At 35.0% G+C, this 19840-nt stretch overlaps 1 protein-coding gene and 1 long non-coding RNA gene across 2 annotated transcripts; both read right to left on the reverse strand.

Annotated features, from left to right (window-relative positions):
• Window positions 1-445: 445 nt before the first annotated feature.
• Window positions 446-9298, reverse strand: LOC117107516 (sushi, von Willebrand factor type A, EGF and pentraxin domain-containing protein 1-like). Its single transcript, XM_033249208.1, has 10 exons — window positions 9111-9298; window positions 7544-7723; window positions 7033-7206; window positions 5240-5482; window positions 4541-4678; window positions 3724-4047; window positions 3086-3244; window positions 1829-2029; window positions 1213-1389; window positions 446-969 (listed from the first exon to the last, which is right to left on the reverse strand). Exons 1-10 carry the CDS (start codon window positions 9187-9189, stop codon window positions 446-448), a joined length of 2199 nt encoding a protein of 732 aa, XP_033105099.1. The 5' UTR covers window positions 9190-9298.
• A 3678-nt stretch (window positions 9299-12976) lies between these two features.
• On the reverse strand, window positions 12977-18628 carry LOC117107515. Its single transcript, XR_004445253.1, has 4 exons — window positions 17422-18628; window positions 17005-17096; window positions 13506-15945; window positions 12977-13379 (listed from the first exon to the last, which is right to left on the reverse strand). It is a non-coding gene; the product is annotated as an uncharacterized LOC117107515 (long non-coding RNA).
• Window positions 18629-19840: the final 1212 nt, after the last annotated feature.

Genomic DNA, 19840 nt, shown 5'->3' on the forward strand with positions numbered 1-19840 from the left:
AAATATCAAGATAAAAACTGAAAGATATGGTTATTAATGAAAATATCTTTGTGGCTATAAGCGTTTTGAAATTTAGTTATTGACGTTTTAAAACAATAAGCAAAAATTAAGGCAAACCTTTGAACTCGCTAGATGTGTATAAGAGACAGCTGACACGGTGAGGGAATGCGGAACGTAATCGTCAACAGCACATAGTCGGAAACAGCTACCGGTCCAATGAAAAACGACGTCATTATATTGCCCTCAATTAACTTAAAATATGGATTGATATTCACTTCGCGTGATCGACAATTTGATGACAACACAAGTTACGGCTAACGCGACAACATCTTTTATCCTTCTTATATACATATACATATATGCATACATATACATACAGTATAATGTATTTTGTATAGCCGAATAGATTCAAGGGTATAAACAATTATCCATCAATTAGGCCTACTCATTTATACTCTAGCTGGTTGTGACTTTTACCTGTTTTCAGCTCAATCGGCCTCATGGTCGAGGGATTCACTGATTCGTTTGTCAGTGTAGTCAGTAAGGTGGTTTTATTCAGTGGTCCTCCTACAGACGTTGCCGATTGCATCATTGATGTCATGACGCCGTCTGTTGCATCTGCTTCCACAGTGTATGTGCTGTCTGTCACCAAAGGCAACGTATTGCTTTTTCCACTCGATGTTTCCATTTCGGGAATTGTAATTGCAACGTTTGTCGACGGCCTATTTTCTGTGGTAGTTGGTAAGCCGACCTCATCTGTAGAATGAGATATACTGGAAGATTCATCCGCACCTTCTGTAGATTGTAGTTCGTGTGTAAAGAAAGAATACGATTCTTGTGCTGATATTGACTCTGTTGTTGACCTCGCAGGATATGTTTCATTTAAAGACGTCATCTGCTGGTACGTCGTAAACCGATCAGTAGCCGTATCGGTCTTTGACAACGTGGTCTGTAAGAAAGTTGGCGTATCTGTAAATAAAATAGAATAATTAGGCCTAATTAAAAAAAAAACGTTCTAAATAGAAAACATAAATTACATAAACAACAGGCGTCAACTGTGCCATTAACCTACATTGGTACATTTGATAACAAAAGCAAATATTATTAAATCTACTATAAAGAGCATTAAGAATCGTATTTTGCTAAATCCCACAGTCAAATAAGCCGATGCCTAGGTTTCTAAAAGCTCGAAAATAAATGATTGCAACATACGTTCACATGTAAATTCTGGATGACTCCAAGTTGCATTTGACAGACACACTGACACACCATAACCTATCAGGATAAGATTACTCGTACACTTATAAACGACAATACCACGATACTGCGACGACACGACGGTATGCATCGAAAACTCAATGGCTGGCGGTGGGAATGAGCAGTTTACAGCTACTCAAACCGTAACGGCGAAACGACGACGAACATGCAAGTAGGAAGATTAATAATGTTGTTATGCCATAATAATTCTGTTTCATTCAATATAATCATATTAAGTCATAATGTGGATAATCGTTATTAATTCTATTCTTGGTCTATTAGAATAAATAATAATAATAATAATAAAAATAATAATTAATATGATTTCTGTAGCGCTCATATCCATTTGAAAGAAATCCTCAAGTTGCTGGGAAAATAAGCGGCACAAAAAAGAAAAATTGGGAAACCTAAGCCAGTTAGTGTCCTACAACCTAACCAGAAGAAGAGGATCCAGCATCACTGCTTCTTTACCAGCATTTTGAAGCTCCGTTTAGAACAACATTTCTTCTACAAAATGAACTTCTTCAGATATCAATATATGAATACAGTATAAAAAAAAATCATTGTTTACCTATACAAGATGGCTGGTCTCGAAACCACTGTCCTTTTCCGATGCATGTAATTGTAGACGGTCCTTGGAAGTGGTAACCAGCTTCGCAAACGTAAGTAACATTATCACCTATGGCGTATCGTGATTGGATGGAAGTAACCGCAACTCCATGTGGAATACCACCTGGGAAGCCACAAAAATCTTCTGAATGTAACCAAGGATCTGAAATAAAAATGCATCCCCCATGTTACTTATGACAAAGATGAAACACAAAATAGAACTCTTGCATACGCATCTTCATACGTACGCGACGCCCTTCTCTCTTCCCAATAATGACAATTTACGTAAGTTTGTTTATCTCCAGCCACCATACGCGGCGCCTCGTTTTTAATGGGGCACCGCGTACGGCTGGAGATAAACGAACTTAAGCTAATACAGTATACCCACTATGCAATTCGGTGATGCAGATTTTATATGAGGAGAGTTATAACTTGTGTTTCAAGTATCTTGACTTATGGATAAAGGAGGACCAACTGTTTATGTAGGTATACGAACCTTCCGAAAGGAGATTCGCGCAGTTTAACCTTTATTCAGCCCAAATGCCAAAGACCATAATTCAATCCCACATATAATGTAAAGGTATGAATGATGTGGTAAAAGTCTGCTTTCCATGTCGAGTACACTGTCGCTTTATCCATTGGATCACAAATTATTTTCCCTAAACCTACAGTACACACACACACACACATACACATACACACACCCACACCCACACCCACACCCACACACCCACACCCACACACATATATAATGTAAAAACAATGAAAAAAAAAAACGAGTTACAATCATTGAAAGTTGACTTGTGGACACAAATTTATTAAAATATAACAAAATCAAACTTATTAATAGGTCCATGACTGGACCACAAAATACAAGTTCGGCGACAAGTTAAATAGTGGATAAACTACATAATCAATGCTTTTTTGCCGACATCTTATCATGGTTTACTTGTAATTAATCCACTTATTAATTTGTCACCGAACTTTTATTTTGTGGTATATATACCGGTACCTTTTATTTTGTGGCATGCGAGCGAGCGAAGCGAGCATTTAGGCTGGGGGCCAGGGAGTCGCCAAGGGCCCCCACTGGAAACTACGGATATTCGACAAATTTGGGTGAATTTGATAGGCATCATGATAGGCATCAGACGTAGTTTTTAGCTTCACATTCTTATATCTAAACATAATAACCTCTATAATATTTTGCTACGATACTTACCATAACTACATATGTACCGTGTGTCGGTCTTGCTACAGTCGTCATCGTTCCAGTCATACGCATAAGGAATTTTGAACATGTCGACACAATTTTCAGAAGGATGACTAGGCTCTATGGAATAACCTATATTGCCCCATGAAGAATACGTTAAGTTGAAACCTGAAAAGTATAATGATAATCGGTAGTATCGTGGCACGGTGATTAATAAAACACCACTGTCATCGACCTCCAGTAAAATTTCGTAGGAAATCATGCAAGGTGCAACATTACCATATAAGCACTGTGTTACACAATACGTAACATACTTGATGGCAATGAAATCACGAATGTTTGAAAGTATTTTGTACAAGAAATCAATAAAGGTTATTTGAATAGAAAAGCAGTTGGATATATATTTTTTGTGAATAAAATCTTCAAATTTGTTAGGTATTTATTTAGAAAAAAAAAATAGGACATAAGCCGATTAATTTTGATTAGCTGATTAAAAAAAAAAGCACAACTTAAATAATCCACAATCTTCAATATTCCATTAGGTGTAAATGGAAGCTTGGCTTTTAATTTAGCAGCGCAACTTGTATTTCATAGATATTAGTTACTTGTCTAATGTTTGTATCAGCTGTAGTCAGTTAAATCTTTACCGTTTGTCCATTTCCACTTGCGAGGATTGGCATTCTTTTGCTCAGCCCCAATCCAGTAATCAATTCCCTGCAGTTTATGATTAGATTTTATTGCACTTGTAATATAATCTTGTGTGGCTTTATTCAATATTTCTGCAAGTTTTCCTTCTAATATTGTTCCACCATCGTGGGTTAAAAATCTGTAAAGGCATTTGTCCTTCGCCCAGTTTCTCTCCTCATTCGCATAAGGGTTGAAAACAAAACAATATTTGTTGCCATCTATCTCTTCTGGCCCGTATGGTTCAAATTTTCCACCTGTGTTAAAAAATGTCGGACAGGTTTCATCTAAAATTTAAAAAAAGAGCTAATGGTAACTCCAATTGTATGATATTGTTTTACAAATTGATTATCTCTGTTAATTATTGATATTTCTGTATTATTATTATTTCTGTAATTGTATTAATATAAAAGGGTTAGTAGTATTAGAAGCAACAGCAATAGCAGTAGTCGTAGATCTAGTTATATCAATGGTAGTATAGGCCACAGTAGTATGCTCATTTAAAGTACACAGTTGACTTTGAGTGTGAACCACTTTAAGCAAGGCAATTCAATAAAATTTAATTTCCTTGCTTTAAGTTAGACGCGTGTTTACTGCAAACGCGGTGCAATAGTTTTAGATGATTGTCTATGACGCGATCTGACGTAATGCAAGCATCGACGCTGCTAATTGTTTATATTTCGGACGAAGGTACAATTGAGACACTAGAGCAGTTGCGTTTTTTTGTTCGTTCGTTTGCTTTTGAACCAAGCTTAAGAGCGTCATGTTAATTAAACTAACCAAATTGACAAATGTATCCTATTTTAATACCACAATGTTGACTGGACCACGTGGCTGTATCATTCATCATGTAACAGCATTTCCCTTCTTCTGCGTCTGAAGGTGAATCCCAGTTGCTGTAGATCATTTGCGAATCAGCTTTAGAATGAAACAAACAGAATAATTTTCTTAAAAAGTTTTAACCCTTTAATTATGATTAATATTAATACGATGATATATTTAAATATTATTGTCATCGTCAACGTCAATCAATATCAATAATATCAATGTCATTTACCTTTACTACCACTATATCATTATCATCATTAATATTAGTAATTTAATTTCAATGGTTAGGTAATGGTTGCATTGGTGGTAATGGTAATGGTCGTATTAGAAAAATAATGTTATTAGTAGTTATGGTTCCCGTTAATTTGGATATTAATGTACAGTACATTAATATTAGTAACAGTAACAGTTAGGCCTAAGCCAACAGTATAATATGGTACTATTTTTGTATTATATTTCTTTTTAAAAAATAACTAAAATTAGAAAAACGAATAATTAAATTTAATAATTGTGTTTGCCACTAAGTTGACATTATTATTTACATCATCAGCATCGACATCGACTGACTGGTAATCAATTTAAGGATCTCTACAGGACTATTTCAGATATTTCATTTCATATCCCAAAAAAAACAGAAAATAATATTCTTACAAACAATCCAATACCACAACATATCTTCATATAGGCCAATCCAGTAGTTGTGATCTTCACTGCCATACCTCTTCGTTAGCTCATGAACAATCCCGTTCTGTGATTCGGCATCACCGATGTAGGCAAGGCTACTGCCATTAGATAAACAACTCGCTTTAGCATCTTTCCACGTCTTGCCTTCTACTCGTATACTATAGCATAATGCACCAATAACAACATCATCGGTGTGGTTGCAAATGCTACCTGTGTGACGTCATTTGAGGGAAAAAATCAATTAGATTAGAATGTCGAGTAATACAAATTACCCGATTATCAGTAGAGGCCCCGATTCAGCTGTGGCGTAGCTACGGGCACACAGTGCAAAGCACTGGGGCCCATGGCTATTAGAGGCCCATTCATAAATAGGCCTAAAATAATAATTAGAATACTGTATTTTTTAACTTAATTTTGAAGAAAAACGGGCAGAGGGACCCTGAATTATATAATATTCAGTTTTTTAGAGGAGTAAGTGATTACTGTGTTCAATGGTGTATTCAGGGCCGGGGTCCCATCCTTTCCGACCCCCTATTTTTCAAAATTATAAAAAAAATAGGGAAAAAGGAAATTATATTCATAATATTATAAGTCTGAGAGTGCTATTTCCGGCCATCTAGAGGTGCTATAATCATAAATGTTCTTACCCCAGCCCCAAAAATGGTGGGGCTCCCTTCTCCACCTGTTAAAATCCCTTCCTGGTACTCTATCCAAATTCCCTGATCCGCCACTTCAATTGTTTAAATCCACGTGCCACCATTTTTTTAATTAGTTAAGTACAGCTGCTGAGACTGAATATGCCCCTCTTAAAATAGTTACGAATCCGATTATCATTAGTATTTATTTCTAACCTAGGCCTTTAGGAGTAGGGGGTTAAAAAGCACTTCTTATTTCTTTTCTGAGAACTAGGGAATTCCCCTATCACATCAAAGGGCCCGGCAATTAATCCTACGCTGGGGCCCTTTCGCACCGAGCTACGCCGCTGCAGCTAATACTTATATGAGAAGCAGTGAGAAGAGGAGAAGCATGCGAATACAATCTTGGACCCAGCGCATCTAATCCAGTGTTAAATAGTATTCTAATGCCACCACGCGGTTGGAAGAATAGCAAATTTAACCATTATAAGTTATGCTTCCACTTTCGTTTTTTTCTTTTTACAATCACTTGTATTCACTTAACATAGAAAGAACATTACAACTGATTAAAGAAAAAGAAGCATTTAAAAACTCCCTATGATAACATTCATAGGTAAATGACAAGGGAGAGGATAAACTAGATTACAAAAGAAAGCAGAAGAAGGAGAAGAAAGAGGAAACAAAACATTATATACAAGAAGAGACGAAAAAATTAATAAAACTGAGAAAAGGTACAATAAAATATTTTGTTTTGAGTTTTAGCTAGGGTATTCATTTATACCATGCATCCCTTGACGGTCCATCACTGCAATAGACAAAATGTACACAGTAAAACAAGATCAATCTATAGGGAGATTTCGCAACCTTACTAAAAGGATAACGAATACGTCATTATCATTATCGTAATTCGTGCCTAAAACATTCGTGACAATATTATGCTGAACTAGCTGAATGATCGTTGATCCGCGCAAAAGGCACAAACGCCTAAGTTTTGACATATGCTACTTTAAAGGTTAAAGGTTATTTTAGCGGAAGGTTTGTCTAGAAATTTGATGACGTACCGGTACCCGTATTCCTTATCTTTTTAGTGAGCTTGCGAAATCTCCCTAATGTAGGGCCACTAACCAGTACAATTTGGTGCCTCTCCGTTCCATGTTCCATCACCCTGACATTGTCTTTCGCTATTTCCTTCAAGGTTCACTCCTTGGTAACAAGAGTATGAAATAGTGGCCATATAATCTGAGCTATTGGAACTAAAGTTTCCGAATGCGGGTGCTGATGGTTCTGGACATTGTAAACCTATTGGAAACATAACAAAATTGTTTTCCTCCGGAATGTTACTTTGAACGAAATCATAATTCTGATTGGATATACAAGTTGCCACTGCATAAGTGTGATCCACATACATATGGTAGCCATTTATGTTATGACTTAACATTAAACCCGAATTGTACGACCTTGATCCTTAAAATACATAATAGTATAAACTTATTCAAACCAGCGGAACTAAATTTTTTTAAATTTTTTTTAGGGTGTTTCATGACTGATACTACCGTCCTGAGATACAGGCGTACCTCTGATACACCTTATTGTATCATTATTTTGTCTCCTCCAAAAGATCTATAGCTGAACTTACATTTGCATTCAATGTTTTCTCCTACCCATTTTCCACTTTCACAAAATTGTACCCCATATTTTTGATCTCCAGTAAGCACATAACCGGAATCACACGAATAGATAGCATAATCTCCTTCCTTTGACCCACCGCCTGTAAAGGTAGAATGCTCAAACGACGGTGGTGAAGAGCTACAGTCTCCTGTAATAAACATTCCAAACAAAGTTTTTATTATTCTTAACTATGAATAAGAATAGAATGTATATATAGTTTGGTGGCAACTGGTCTTTCAATACTAGTAAATTCACAGCAAACACAACGCGCTTTTATAACGTTCGTAAACGTTGTGTTTGTTATGTTGCACTAACATTGCAACGTTATTTAGTTGTAAAATTACGTTAAATACGTATTTATGCTTTTACATTAAAATAACATTCTGTACGCCAATTATAACATTATTGTAACTTAAAATTGAAAGTCCTAAGACTTATTTGCAGTGGTATTTCTGATGGTGAATAGGGCAGTACACCGGAAGACAATCCCTTACTGAAATTTCCGGTGTACTGCGTTCTTTAAAGTGCACCATGCGTGCAAAGGGCCATTTTACATACGGGACCTACGGCTTAAAGCAAGTGCACTTTTGGAACTTGCAATTCAGCCCTCCTGCTACAACACAAGGAGAGAAGCGATGAGATTGAACCGAGAACCAAAATATCTGCACGGCTCAGGCACACACAGTGGCTAAGCCGACTGAGCTAGCTACTCTCTTAAAGCAGCATTATTTCTCAGTTTTAATACTTCAAATTTTATGATTTTGAAAAGTTCAATTCCTATCCATGAATTATGATATTTCACAGTCTATTTCAATCATCAAGGTGGACAATTACGTGCTATTGAATACAATGAAATCATATACAGTATCTCAAAAATATAATAGGCCTATGTGTTAGTTTATTTGAATAGCGTTACTGCTTCGGTTCTTCTCTCCTCTTTTTAATTTGTTACTTTTCCCCCACATTTCTTAGTGGCGTTGTATTTTGATTCATATTAAAAATATATAAAATTAAATATAAAAAATATTAAGAGTATTATTATCTATTTTTTCTTTATTTAGCATTTATTTATGATCAGAACAAATGCAAATAAAAAAGATATAAAAAGATACAACTATTAAAATATACAAAAAATGTACAAATTTGCCCACAATTTTCTATGAATGGACCCATAAAATCAACTGAAGTAAACAATATACGGTAGTATTTTAATATTAAAATGTAAGTAAATACAAAGTGGAATGCCGAAAGTAAGGACTTTTTTAGCCTCGCTTATTTACAACGTTTTTTTTTTTAGTAAAACAAAACGAAACTGCATTGCCTGTATTCATGATTATTTGTAAGCATAAAACAACTTTATGTTCACAAAAATACATGATTTGTTTTTTATATGATACATTATATTTCAGATTATTTATTAAGAAGGCCTAGCTTAATTTAATAGACCAAAGGCCTATGAAATAAAAATACGTCACATATATTTCTGATGATTTGAATGCTGTTTATGGATTAGAATGTAAAGAAAATCCACATACCTGATACAGCCTCTATTGGCAAAATGACTAGGAAGCAAAATATAATAACAACCCTTTTGCAGGAGCATTCGTTAAACATGTTGTTTGTAATACTGTTTGAGTTTTTAAAAAGAATTGGATGAGTAGGCGGTAATTTCCATGGTTGGATATGGTTAGGTATATCGGCTCCTGATAGACCTACAAAAGTACGGTACTGTACATTTGTGTACTAACGGAAGATAACTCCATTGGTATTGTTATATGGGTTAATTTGGGAGTACTGATTGGACATTTGAGCCACTGTTGATACAATTGTACTCCATTTATAAATAATTGCTTCCAAAGTGCACGATCTTTGCAGTCACAATAATAATTACACAAGTTACCAAAGTTTGAGTCACTTCAATAAAGGGATCGGTCCTTGGGCCGGCCTTATCTAACATTTTTGTTTAAGACGTATCTTCGTATATAAATTCACATATTTTACAATTACGCCGACGATGCTGTTCTCTATAGGGCTATCATGGATATAATTTCCCTACAAGATGATCTAGATGCCGTAGTTCACTGTTGCTCTTAGAATAAATTGAACCTCAATGTTAAGAAGTGTTCTGTTCTGCGCCTTACTCGGTCACCTAACCATTCAAATAATTATATTGAATATACCATTGGTTCTGAAATATTGCATCATGTTTGTGAGTTATACGGTCTGAGACTAGCTAAAATATACACACAAGCTACCGGGTAATGAAGATTTACTCTAATCGGAAGACCTCTCACTCTTTTACCATTTATAGTTTAAAGTATATTACTATGTACTTTCTTTCAAAGAAGCAGATGAATATATTAAATAGTATTTGACGAGTTATCTCATCTAATTAAATATGAATAATATGGACATAATTTAAGAGTGGGCCTACCAACTAATTAAAAAATAACAAAATGTGTAGCAGGCCTATCTTATATTTTGTTAGATTATGTTTTGTTGATTTATACACATGTAACGACTACTGCTGAGCAGATAATGCTCATTTGATTAGGCCCACCTTTCGTACAGTGAATTATTTTGTCTATCTTTTACAAATAAGGGCTTTTCAATTCAATCAATGAATAACAAATATTTGAAAGCGCCTAACATCCACAAATACTCACATATCCACAATTATCCTCAAAGTATTTAGTGGCGCTGTCACACAGAGTTTTAATAAGATAGAAAAGAGTATAAATATATAACTAAAACATTATCTAATGTTAGATCAGGTGTTTATTGTCGTTTTATCTATCTTTATGGATTGAATGGATATTAGCTTGAAATCAAATAATAGATCACGTATCTATCATTAATTTTCGTGTTGTCAAGCCAGTTACTATTCAGCAGGCAATTAACTTTGACCTTATGACAGTCACAATTCCTACGCGTGCTGGGCTTGATTTGGAAGATAAGAAGGAACTCTTTTACAATGTCAGGCTGATGGTACATGACGGTCGACCTTGTATTGAACGAGAAATTTAACGTTGGAGTGGGGTTATAGCGTTACCGGCATAAATGTGAAAATTATATTAGGTATGGGGTACGTGTATAATTGGCTTGTATCTGGAAAATGTGTGTGTGAGCGTGTAAAAAGTAGTGTACCTGAGCCCGTCTGGGCCAGGGTGAAAACAAGACGAATGCATTCACTTTGAACGATGTACTATATACTATAATAATTTTGAATTTAGACACCTAAATATCTAAAAGAACGCAGCTTCAGGGGATCTTCCTCAGCTACAAATACTGCCCTGGCTACTAACCGAGGCTCTGCTTGTGTGGCGTCGCAATGCGTAATGTGGTTTTAAGCTCATGCCTTCTATTTAGCTAATTAACTATTTCTAAAAAAATATAGAATAATTAAAGTTAACTGTACGAAAATGTTTGCCACATGCAGAAAAGAATGTTTCATTTTGTCAGGGTTAACAACATTTACAATATAAAAAAAATAATAGGCCTAGATAAAATACCCGTATAACTACTAGACAGACACAATAAAAGAGCGTAAGGCCTACCGTAACGCTGAATAACCCTGGGTTACTATTCTTTGATTACTTGTGCTTATTTAACAAAAATATTACAATATATACGTTAAAAAAAATTAACCATAATTGTTAGGTTAGTAATAACTGTATAGTATAATCAGGAGTTTATAGGCATGTAGAGTGACGATAAAGAGTGCAAAAAAAAACTTGTAGAATTGTTAATAATAAAAACACGAATTAGTATTTTATACTAATAGTAATAGCGAGGCCATTATTTATTCCCTCAAAACCAGTGTAGTAGTAATTAGCCTGGGTTCCAGGCCCTAATTTTAGGTTACTTACTCTTTATTGCACTTAGTGCGCGCCATACCTAATTTAATTGGCGTACCATATTCGATTTCTTTTTTTTCGAATTATTATTATTCCGTCTCTAAATTAACTTTCTCGTTGGTGGCGCTGTCCAGAATGAGAAAAATAAAAACATAGGAGACTTGTAGCAAGTCTAAGTAGTAAGCTGCAACTACCGGTTGACTTGTGGCTGAGTTGACTATGGCCGAGTTGACCCTCTTCCGTTTGGACCCGGAAGTAAGGAAAAGAAGAGTCACGTTGTGGAGAAGAAACTGTTGAAATTTTGTTGAATAAGGACAGCAGAAGAAAGGCAGTAACAGTTTGTATATTTTGAATGTGTTTTAAAGTAAGATGACGTACGTCTCTAGCTAGGAGGACCTAGAACTAGCAGTAGGGGTGTCTATAAAACCAAAACGAAGACCGAACACCCAAAAACGAAGACCCCTATTTTTTCTCTTTCATTTTGATGATAATACGCCAGGCTGTCACAGAATCAAAATTACGAAATTTTTTGGGCCTCTGTTTGTGAAATTTTCAAGGGTCTTCGTTTTATAGACACCCTATATGGGTTGTCTACGAGGGGGATATAACTTCTTCGGCCGCCGACACCTTCGGCTGGGCGAGATTTGTATGGAGCGCCAGTTGGGCATTTCTCCACACCGCATGCTGTGGCGGCGTATGCCTAACTGTAAGCCTTTGTTAAACTAATTAATTGCTGTCATGTCGCACAGAAATATTTACTTATTTATTTTAGGTATTGTATGTATATAATAATTGCTTTCATGTACAGTATTATTTACTTATTTATTTCAGGTATGTGGATTCCATTTATTGTAAATAAAAATTTTAAGTGTCTTACATTGAAGAATTGTAAAGCTTCAGTATTTTATTTGTTTTACAGAACAGTATTGTTATTCATTATACAATTTGAAACTGTAGCCTATTCATTGTACAGTAATTCATATTGCCAGTATAAGTATAAGCTCCAGTATTTTATTTATTTTACAGTACAGTATCTTTATTCATTAATTTGAAACTGTATTCATTGTACAGTAATTTATCATAAATTAAGAAGTCTCTCCCTCCAGTATGTGATTTGTTAATAAGACTGGAACTTACATTTTCGGCTGACATTCAACCTTTAAGAAAGAAAAGCAAATTTCAACATAAGGTAATGTTTATTCACAAATATAATTATTCAGTGTACAGTTTTATGCATTTATACATCATTGTAATTAATTATATAATAATTAGCATTACATAGTTGATACAGATTTACATTTGTTTTCATTTTAAATTAATTATTTAAATATCACTTAAATCTGCAATATTAAGGCCTAAAGATGAAATGCAATTACTGCAATACTAATACACATTAAAACTTATACAGTTGTAAGCTAAGCATTAAAACAATTAGAATTAATTAAATTTATATACAACTAATAAACTGATATAAAAATAGTACAGTAATACATAGTACTCATTTAAATCTGCAATATTGAGGCCTAAAGATAAATTTCATCACATTTATTTTTATTACATTTATTTCGTCGAAAACTTGATGAGTCTGCTGGCACTGTAGTACTGCACAATATGATAATGCATAAACTTAAATCTAAAATATATTAAGAACTGATATAAAAACAGTATTACATAGTACAATAACTGCATCATTCATCACATTTATTTTTATTACATTTATTTTCGTCGAAAACTTGATGAGTTTGCTGGCACTGATCATCATTGATCGGACATCACGCTCACCAGCGCGGTATTGGTTCCAAAGCCGGTTTAATCTGACATTTGCTGATGCGGATCGTTTAGACTCCAATCTTGTTACGTCCTCTCTGAAGACCAACTCTGATGTGATGGAGACAGTTACCCCTTCTTCGTAGAGTAGCTGAGTGAGCAGTTAAAACTGTAGTTTGCCTATGTAATCGAAGTAAAGATATAAATGTTAGAATATTAATAACAAATAAATGACAATCATCATCGCTGTATTACCATTCATAATACATCACAATAAATTCTGTAGAATTTAATTTATGAACTCACTACGCTTGGCTCAGTAGTTCAGCTGGCGGTGCCATCCTTCTTACCATCTGGCGGTACACCACCCAATCCCTACACTGTTAAAAAAAAAGGTGCAAATATCTACTTAAAAAGGTACAAAACGATGCAACACCACAGCCACCTTTTAAGGTGCACAATTGTACCTCTAAATAAAGGTGCAACCTTGCACCCCATTATATGGTACAGTAATGCTCCTTTGGGGTTCTAAATTGTACCCTTTAATTATGACATGATTGACAGAAGGTGGTTCACATCAGCACTTTAGCAGGTTCACATCAGAACATTAGCTGGTTCACATCAGCACCTTATAAACACTACACAAGTTCAACATTCAACAATTAGTAGTAAATATGTACTGGGTAGTGGTTGGGAATTAAGAATGATTACTTGGCTTACATACCCATTACACTGCATTACACTATTCTATGAATGCTAATTTTCACCTGTGTCAAGAATAAAAGCACAAACAAAGCAGCATTAACAATTCAAATGTTTATTCGGATAAAAACGTATTACTTAACTAATATGACAAACACTTCTATGGTCAGTTATTACAAGTAATTATTAGAGGACAAATATAATGCATCATCTATTCACTGGATATGTTACAGTTTTTCTAGTATAAAATAAATCCCTACCTTAAAAATAAAAATAGGAAAGCTTGAAAAATAGAATTTGCATTCTATATCTGGAATTCACTTCTGAAATGAGGTAGCTATAGGCTAGGGAAATGCTGGTGCTGGAGTGAATGCGAGGTTGTGGTGTGAAATCTACAATCTCACACATACTTGAGCCAACAAGGCATGACATACCGTACCAAAAAAAATGTTGTGATGGCGGTATGGAGGTGTTGTGGTGTGAAACTGCAAAGCATAACCGAAATAGGCCTATATACAGTACAGTAGGTATTATATACATAAGAAAATGGCCATCATGTTTTATTGCTACAATATTAATGGCATTGATTATCCCATAAGGCAGCAAAAAATAGTCTCATTTACTTTCAACAGTATATTGCTGCATTGGGCAGAGATTTGCAAACACCTGTAAAGGTACAGAGGTTTGTGAATAGCATTCATACTGCCTGATTTATTTACATCCATACCCACCATAGTTTATTAAGGACTGAGTCCTAAATTTTAAAATGACAATACTGTGAATTATTTAAATAAATAAAAAAATATAAAAAAAATATGAAAATTATAAAAAAAAAAAAAAATAAATAAATAAATGAATAATAATAATTAAAAAAATTCTCAACATTATGAATTATTTTGCTGAGCATGTAGGCTACGAGTCCTACCCAAGTTTAAGGTCTTTACATGCATTCTGAATGATCTACTGTTCTTGTATCCGGTCATATTGACATTGGCCTAATATTATGAAAGCCAGTCTTAAATACCCAATACTATACATTGCATCACAATAATGTAATAATATATTCCTAGGTGTACAGACTAAAAAAAAAACGTCCATCCAATTTAGAAACTGAAAGGTTTGTATTTTGAAAAGATTTTTCTTTTACCTGACAAATTTTTTCCTGATTTTTTTTTCTCCCTGATGGAGGCTCCCCTACCCCACCCCACTGTCCATTTTTTTGCGTACAATTGTTGTGATAACCATCTTATTAACTCTAATACACTGTATGCTTTGTGGTAATCATCACACTGGCTTAACATATTAATACTCTGTAAAAGTATGCATTGTGGTAACCATACTGGCTTAATCTTTTGTATGGAATATATGTCTATGTAATACCAGACAAGGTGTCAGTGACCAGGACCCTCTATGCCTTTCAGTTTCTAAATTGGATGGACGTTTTTTTTTAGTCTGTACACCTAGGAATATATTATTACAGTATTGTGATGCAATGAGACAAGAAACTGTTTTCTTCTACTGTAGTGTAGATCCTCAAAAATTGGCTTTTTATATATATTTTTTTCTATTCTCTCCATGAAATAATTCACCATATTGTCATTTTAAAATGGTACTGGTATTTCCATGAGGAAGAATACAAGAGTTCTGAAAAAGCATTTCCTTCATGAATAATGCCAGTTCTGCTTCTTTTTAAGTGGAACAAAGCTTTAATAGTAGATGGGAAAAGTGTAATCCCCCAGCATTATATTCTCAATAACTATAGGCCATTTCCATTCCTTTTTATGGAATTATTTGTCTCAATCATTATTGACATGCTACATAATTGATTTGGATATTTAATTATTACCTCATTTTCTAGTTTAAGAAAAGGAAATTTCGCCAACACGTCTTTCACAGAGTACTCGGCAATATATTTTAAACGATATTCCTTTGTACGCTCTAGTTTATCGGCCATAATGTTCTAGTCTGGGTTACACTTCTTTGAAAGGTCCATTAAATCTGTTACATGCTTGATGCTGGCTTGGTTTTCTCCTGACGTATTTTCCTAAGATGCCAAATAGGGAAAATATCATTTCAAAAATTCAAAGATGCACTGTCACTTCGACAATCGGAAAAAACATTTACCATGACAACAACATACTAAAACTCAATATTCAAACATTTACAACCATTTGAGTATGAGAATTCTTACATTTGCTTTTAGCAATTTTATTGTTTATTGTATTTAATATTGTTATACAGTATTATATTAACTATTGCGGCTTACGATATATGTTTCATCTTTAAGGTGATTACATTATGTGTACATAGTACAGTAATTTTTTAATTCGATTTTTTATGATTTTACAATTTTCTAAGGGACAGTGCCACATTAAAGGTTCAGTTCTGTGCCGTATTTGTGCCAGTATATGATTTTTACCTGAAAATAAGGTGATTGGGATGAAGTAGATAGGCCTTATACCATTTTTACATTATGAAGGTAAATTTATACCTTAAATCTACTTTTCATTCCAATTGTTTGTGCTTTCCCAAAAAGCTATAAGCTGATTGGACTGAAGCAAAGAATTTGAACCACCAACATCTCTATTGTGAGACTACAATAAAGAGTCATAGAGTTATATGCGAGTACAAAAATGCCCTTTTGCATGTTATTTCATCTGTCTGACTAACTCTTAGTTTGGTTCAGACGACAGCATACAATTATTAATTATACTAAATGGCAGTAGCTACGGTACTTAAGCATTATTACAATGTACTGTACTGTATGTTCTGATACACAAATTCTAAATACCTTGATGACATCATGCTTGAAATCACCCTTAATCTACCCCAGAATTTGACTCAATTTTTTTTTTTGCTGTAATGTGTCTTTTCAGTATGTAAAATTGTTAACATGGCTTACATGTCCTGTTGAATTTCCAGATTTATCTTCTAAGATCTTAAACTTGGTAACTAGCTCTGGCTACCTCAGTATACTCAGCTGTTGTTGAATATCTACAAAAAAAAAGGTGCAAGGGGAAAAATTACTGTATCAAGATTAACAATCAATTTTTTTTTGCTGTAATGTGTCTTTTCAGTATGTAAAATTGTTAACATGGCTTACATGTCCTGTTGAATTTCCAGATTTATCTTCTAAGATCTTAAACTTGGTAACTAGCTCTGGCTACCTCAGTATACTCAGCTGTTGTTGAATATCTACAAAAAAAAAAGGTGCAAGGGGAAAAATTACTGTATCAAGATTAACAATCAGTGAATAAACATGGAAAGAATAGTGTTAAAATAGATGAATTAAAGTATTTTGAAGCTTTAGCAATAAACCCTCTTGACAGTGCATGCATTATAGTAGACTTCATTACTTTTTATAGTACTAAATGTGAAGATGCCCAGGTAATAAATTGAATCAATGAGAAAGTCATAGGTAATCGGAAGCAGGTCTGGAAAGAGGAAACTGCATCAAATTAGTACAGTAGTAAAACTTTAAGTAGTACTCAAAAACATAATAATCAGGTTAAATACTTACAGAGTAAATTGTATCATGTCTTCAAATAAACTTTGTATAATCTTACGATAATACCACCTTGACAACACCGACTTGTCCTGGTGTTTCAAAAGATCTTCCACATCATGTGGTAATACAGGTACTGTACTTGGTAAGGTAAAGGCCACTTGGATAAAGAAGGCACATCACAGGCCTTGGTATACAGGTGAACTAGTAGTAAAGTAAGTGAACCATGGATAGGAATTGAATATACATTCAAACTTTCCAAGGTCAAATAATTTCTATGTTGAACTTATTTTACATGCCAAATTTTCCATTAATTAACAATCAAATTTAGTCCATGTCGAATTACTTTCCTTTAGTTTGATAGAAAGATTAAAACAATGCTAAGAAAAAGTTCAAAGTATTTTTTTAATCAATGAATACACAAAAGCAAAGTAAAGGAAGAAAGGCAGGAAATTATTTTCCAGATAGTGCAATGCTTAATTATAATGTATGTTTTTATACCAAATTTAGGAGTGCAACTCATCAGAAGCTATGGCACTCAACATCATTTGAATTCAAATCGTAGCCTTTATGGTAAAACTTGCCGAAACGCTAAACAAAACGGTACTGTATGTCCAAACACAGTACCATCGTTTAGAAAAATTTTACCATAAATAACATAACATAACGTTTTGGGAAGTTTTACCATAAAAGCACTTAGAGGGCATCTTAAATTATCAGTCTTATTTAAGTTATATGTAGAAAAGCTAATATTTCTTAATTGTATTAATCCCCTTCCTTAAGTGCAATTTTATTTTTCAATTCGTTTTTCAGGACCCAAAAGGATTTTGTTTCACATTACTTAGAAACCCTCGCCCCTCCCCCAACAACAAGTATTTCTGAACACTCCCTTACCCAGTTGGTTAATTAATAATATCAGGTTGAGGTTAAATGACATGGGCATAAATTGTCTTATTCAAGATTATGTTTCTGTTTTATATTTACTTTGTTGATAGGCCTAGGCTATGCCATATTGGATATAATTTCTAGGCATAGGCCTACAGTCAAGCGTATTATTAGCCTATGCCTAGGCTAGTAGGCCTAGGTACATATGAAAATAAACTTTTTTTGTCTAGGGCCTACATTTCCAAGTTTTATGTCAAAATGTCAAAATATTCTAGAAGAAGAAGACAGTGACTGATCAGTGTCCAAGAAGTCTTCCTATTATAGGTCTAGGCTGGCCTTAACGGATCTATTTAATTTTGCTTAAAGTAAGCCTAGCCTAGGCTACGGGCGGGTGCCTGGGGGTCTATCTAGGCCTATCTGATAAGCCCCTAGGTTATATCAAAGAGTATAAATAGAACAAGAGAGCCAACAACGCTCATTGGGAGCGTAAAAAAACGATACGCTCTACGCAGCTAGTGTAGGACGCCAACTAACGCTTGTATATGTTTTATTACCCAGTACTGCACCTGTCTCTTATACACATCTAGATGTGTATAAGAGACAGGTACTGCACCGCGCACTGTAGGTTTGTCTGTTTATCTGTTCTCCACAAGATACTGTGCTTTTGTTTTCTGCTTACTGAGTTTATAGCGGGCGTACTTCTACCGCGCTGCGCAGCGCTGCACTGGGTAATAAAAAGAATATACAACCGTTAGTTGGCGTCCTACACAGGCATGACGTTTTTACGAACGGGACTTTGCTCTCTTGTTCTGTTTATACTCTTTGGTTATATATAGGCCTAGGCTAGGTTTGGTCTACTTACTTACGCAGTTTTGTTATGGCCAAATGACTGATGAAAAGAGGAACAACCGACCAATATAATATTTCGACTTTTGATGGAAAGACGTCAACAACCAGACAAACAGTAATGAAGTTAGACAAGACATGTGCATGAACAGAGGATGCGTCGTCAACTGTCTGATTTCATTCAGCCGGCGGCGGCGGCGGGGAAAAAAGCCTGCCCGCACACATTATTACACGCGGCTAACTGTCATTCGTCGTACGTGCGTGCACTTCTTTAAAGCCCGTCGCACACGACAAGATTTAACTGTTCTTCCTACCTGCTAAGGTGCTCATGTGAACTTGCTGAGGTGCTCATGTGAACCTGCTGAGGTGCTCATGTGAACCTGCTAAAGGTGGATTTAAACCAATCATGCGAACCTGCGGCCCTGCCGAGGTGCCAATTTCAACCAGGTGAGGGGCGCATGTAAACCTGTTAGGTGCTGATTTGAACCCGTAAGGTACTGTGATTACTCAAGGTGCCTAATATTATGTTATCGCCGACATTGTAACGCAGCCCCGACGCAGTCGGGAAGGCTCCCTGATTCGACCGACCAATCAGCACAAAGCTAGGTTTCCATAAAATCGCTAACCCTATTGGCGACAGTTGTCGGGAAGGTTGAACCTGGTTCAACTTTGCTGATTGCATTGCAGACGAATCGGGGTGTCG

Source organism: Anneissia japonica, unplaced genomic scaffold, assembly GCF_011630105.1.
Source record: "Anneissia japonica isolate Jap-2015-1 unplaced genomic scaffold, ASM1163010v1 scaffold288104_len61446_cov133, whole genome shotgun sequence".
Taxonomy (NCBI): Eukaryota; Metazoa; Echinodermata; class Crinoidea; order Comatulida; family Comatulidae; genus Anneissia; species Anneissia japonica.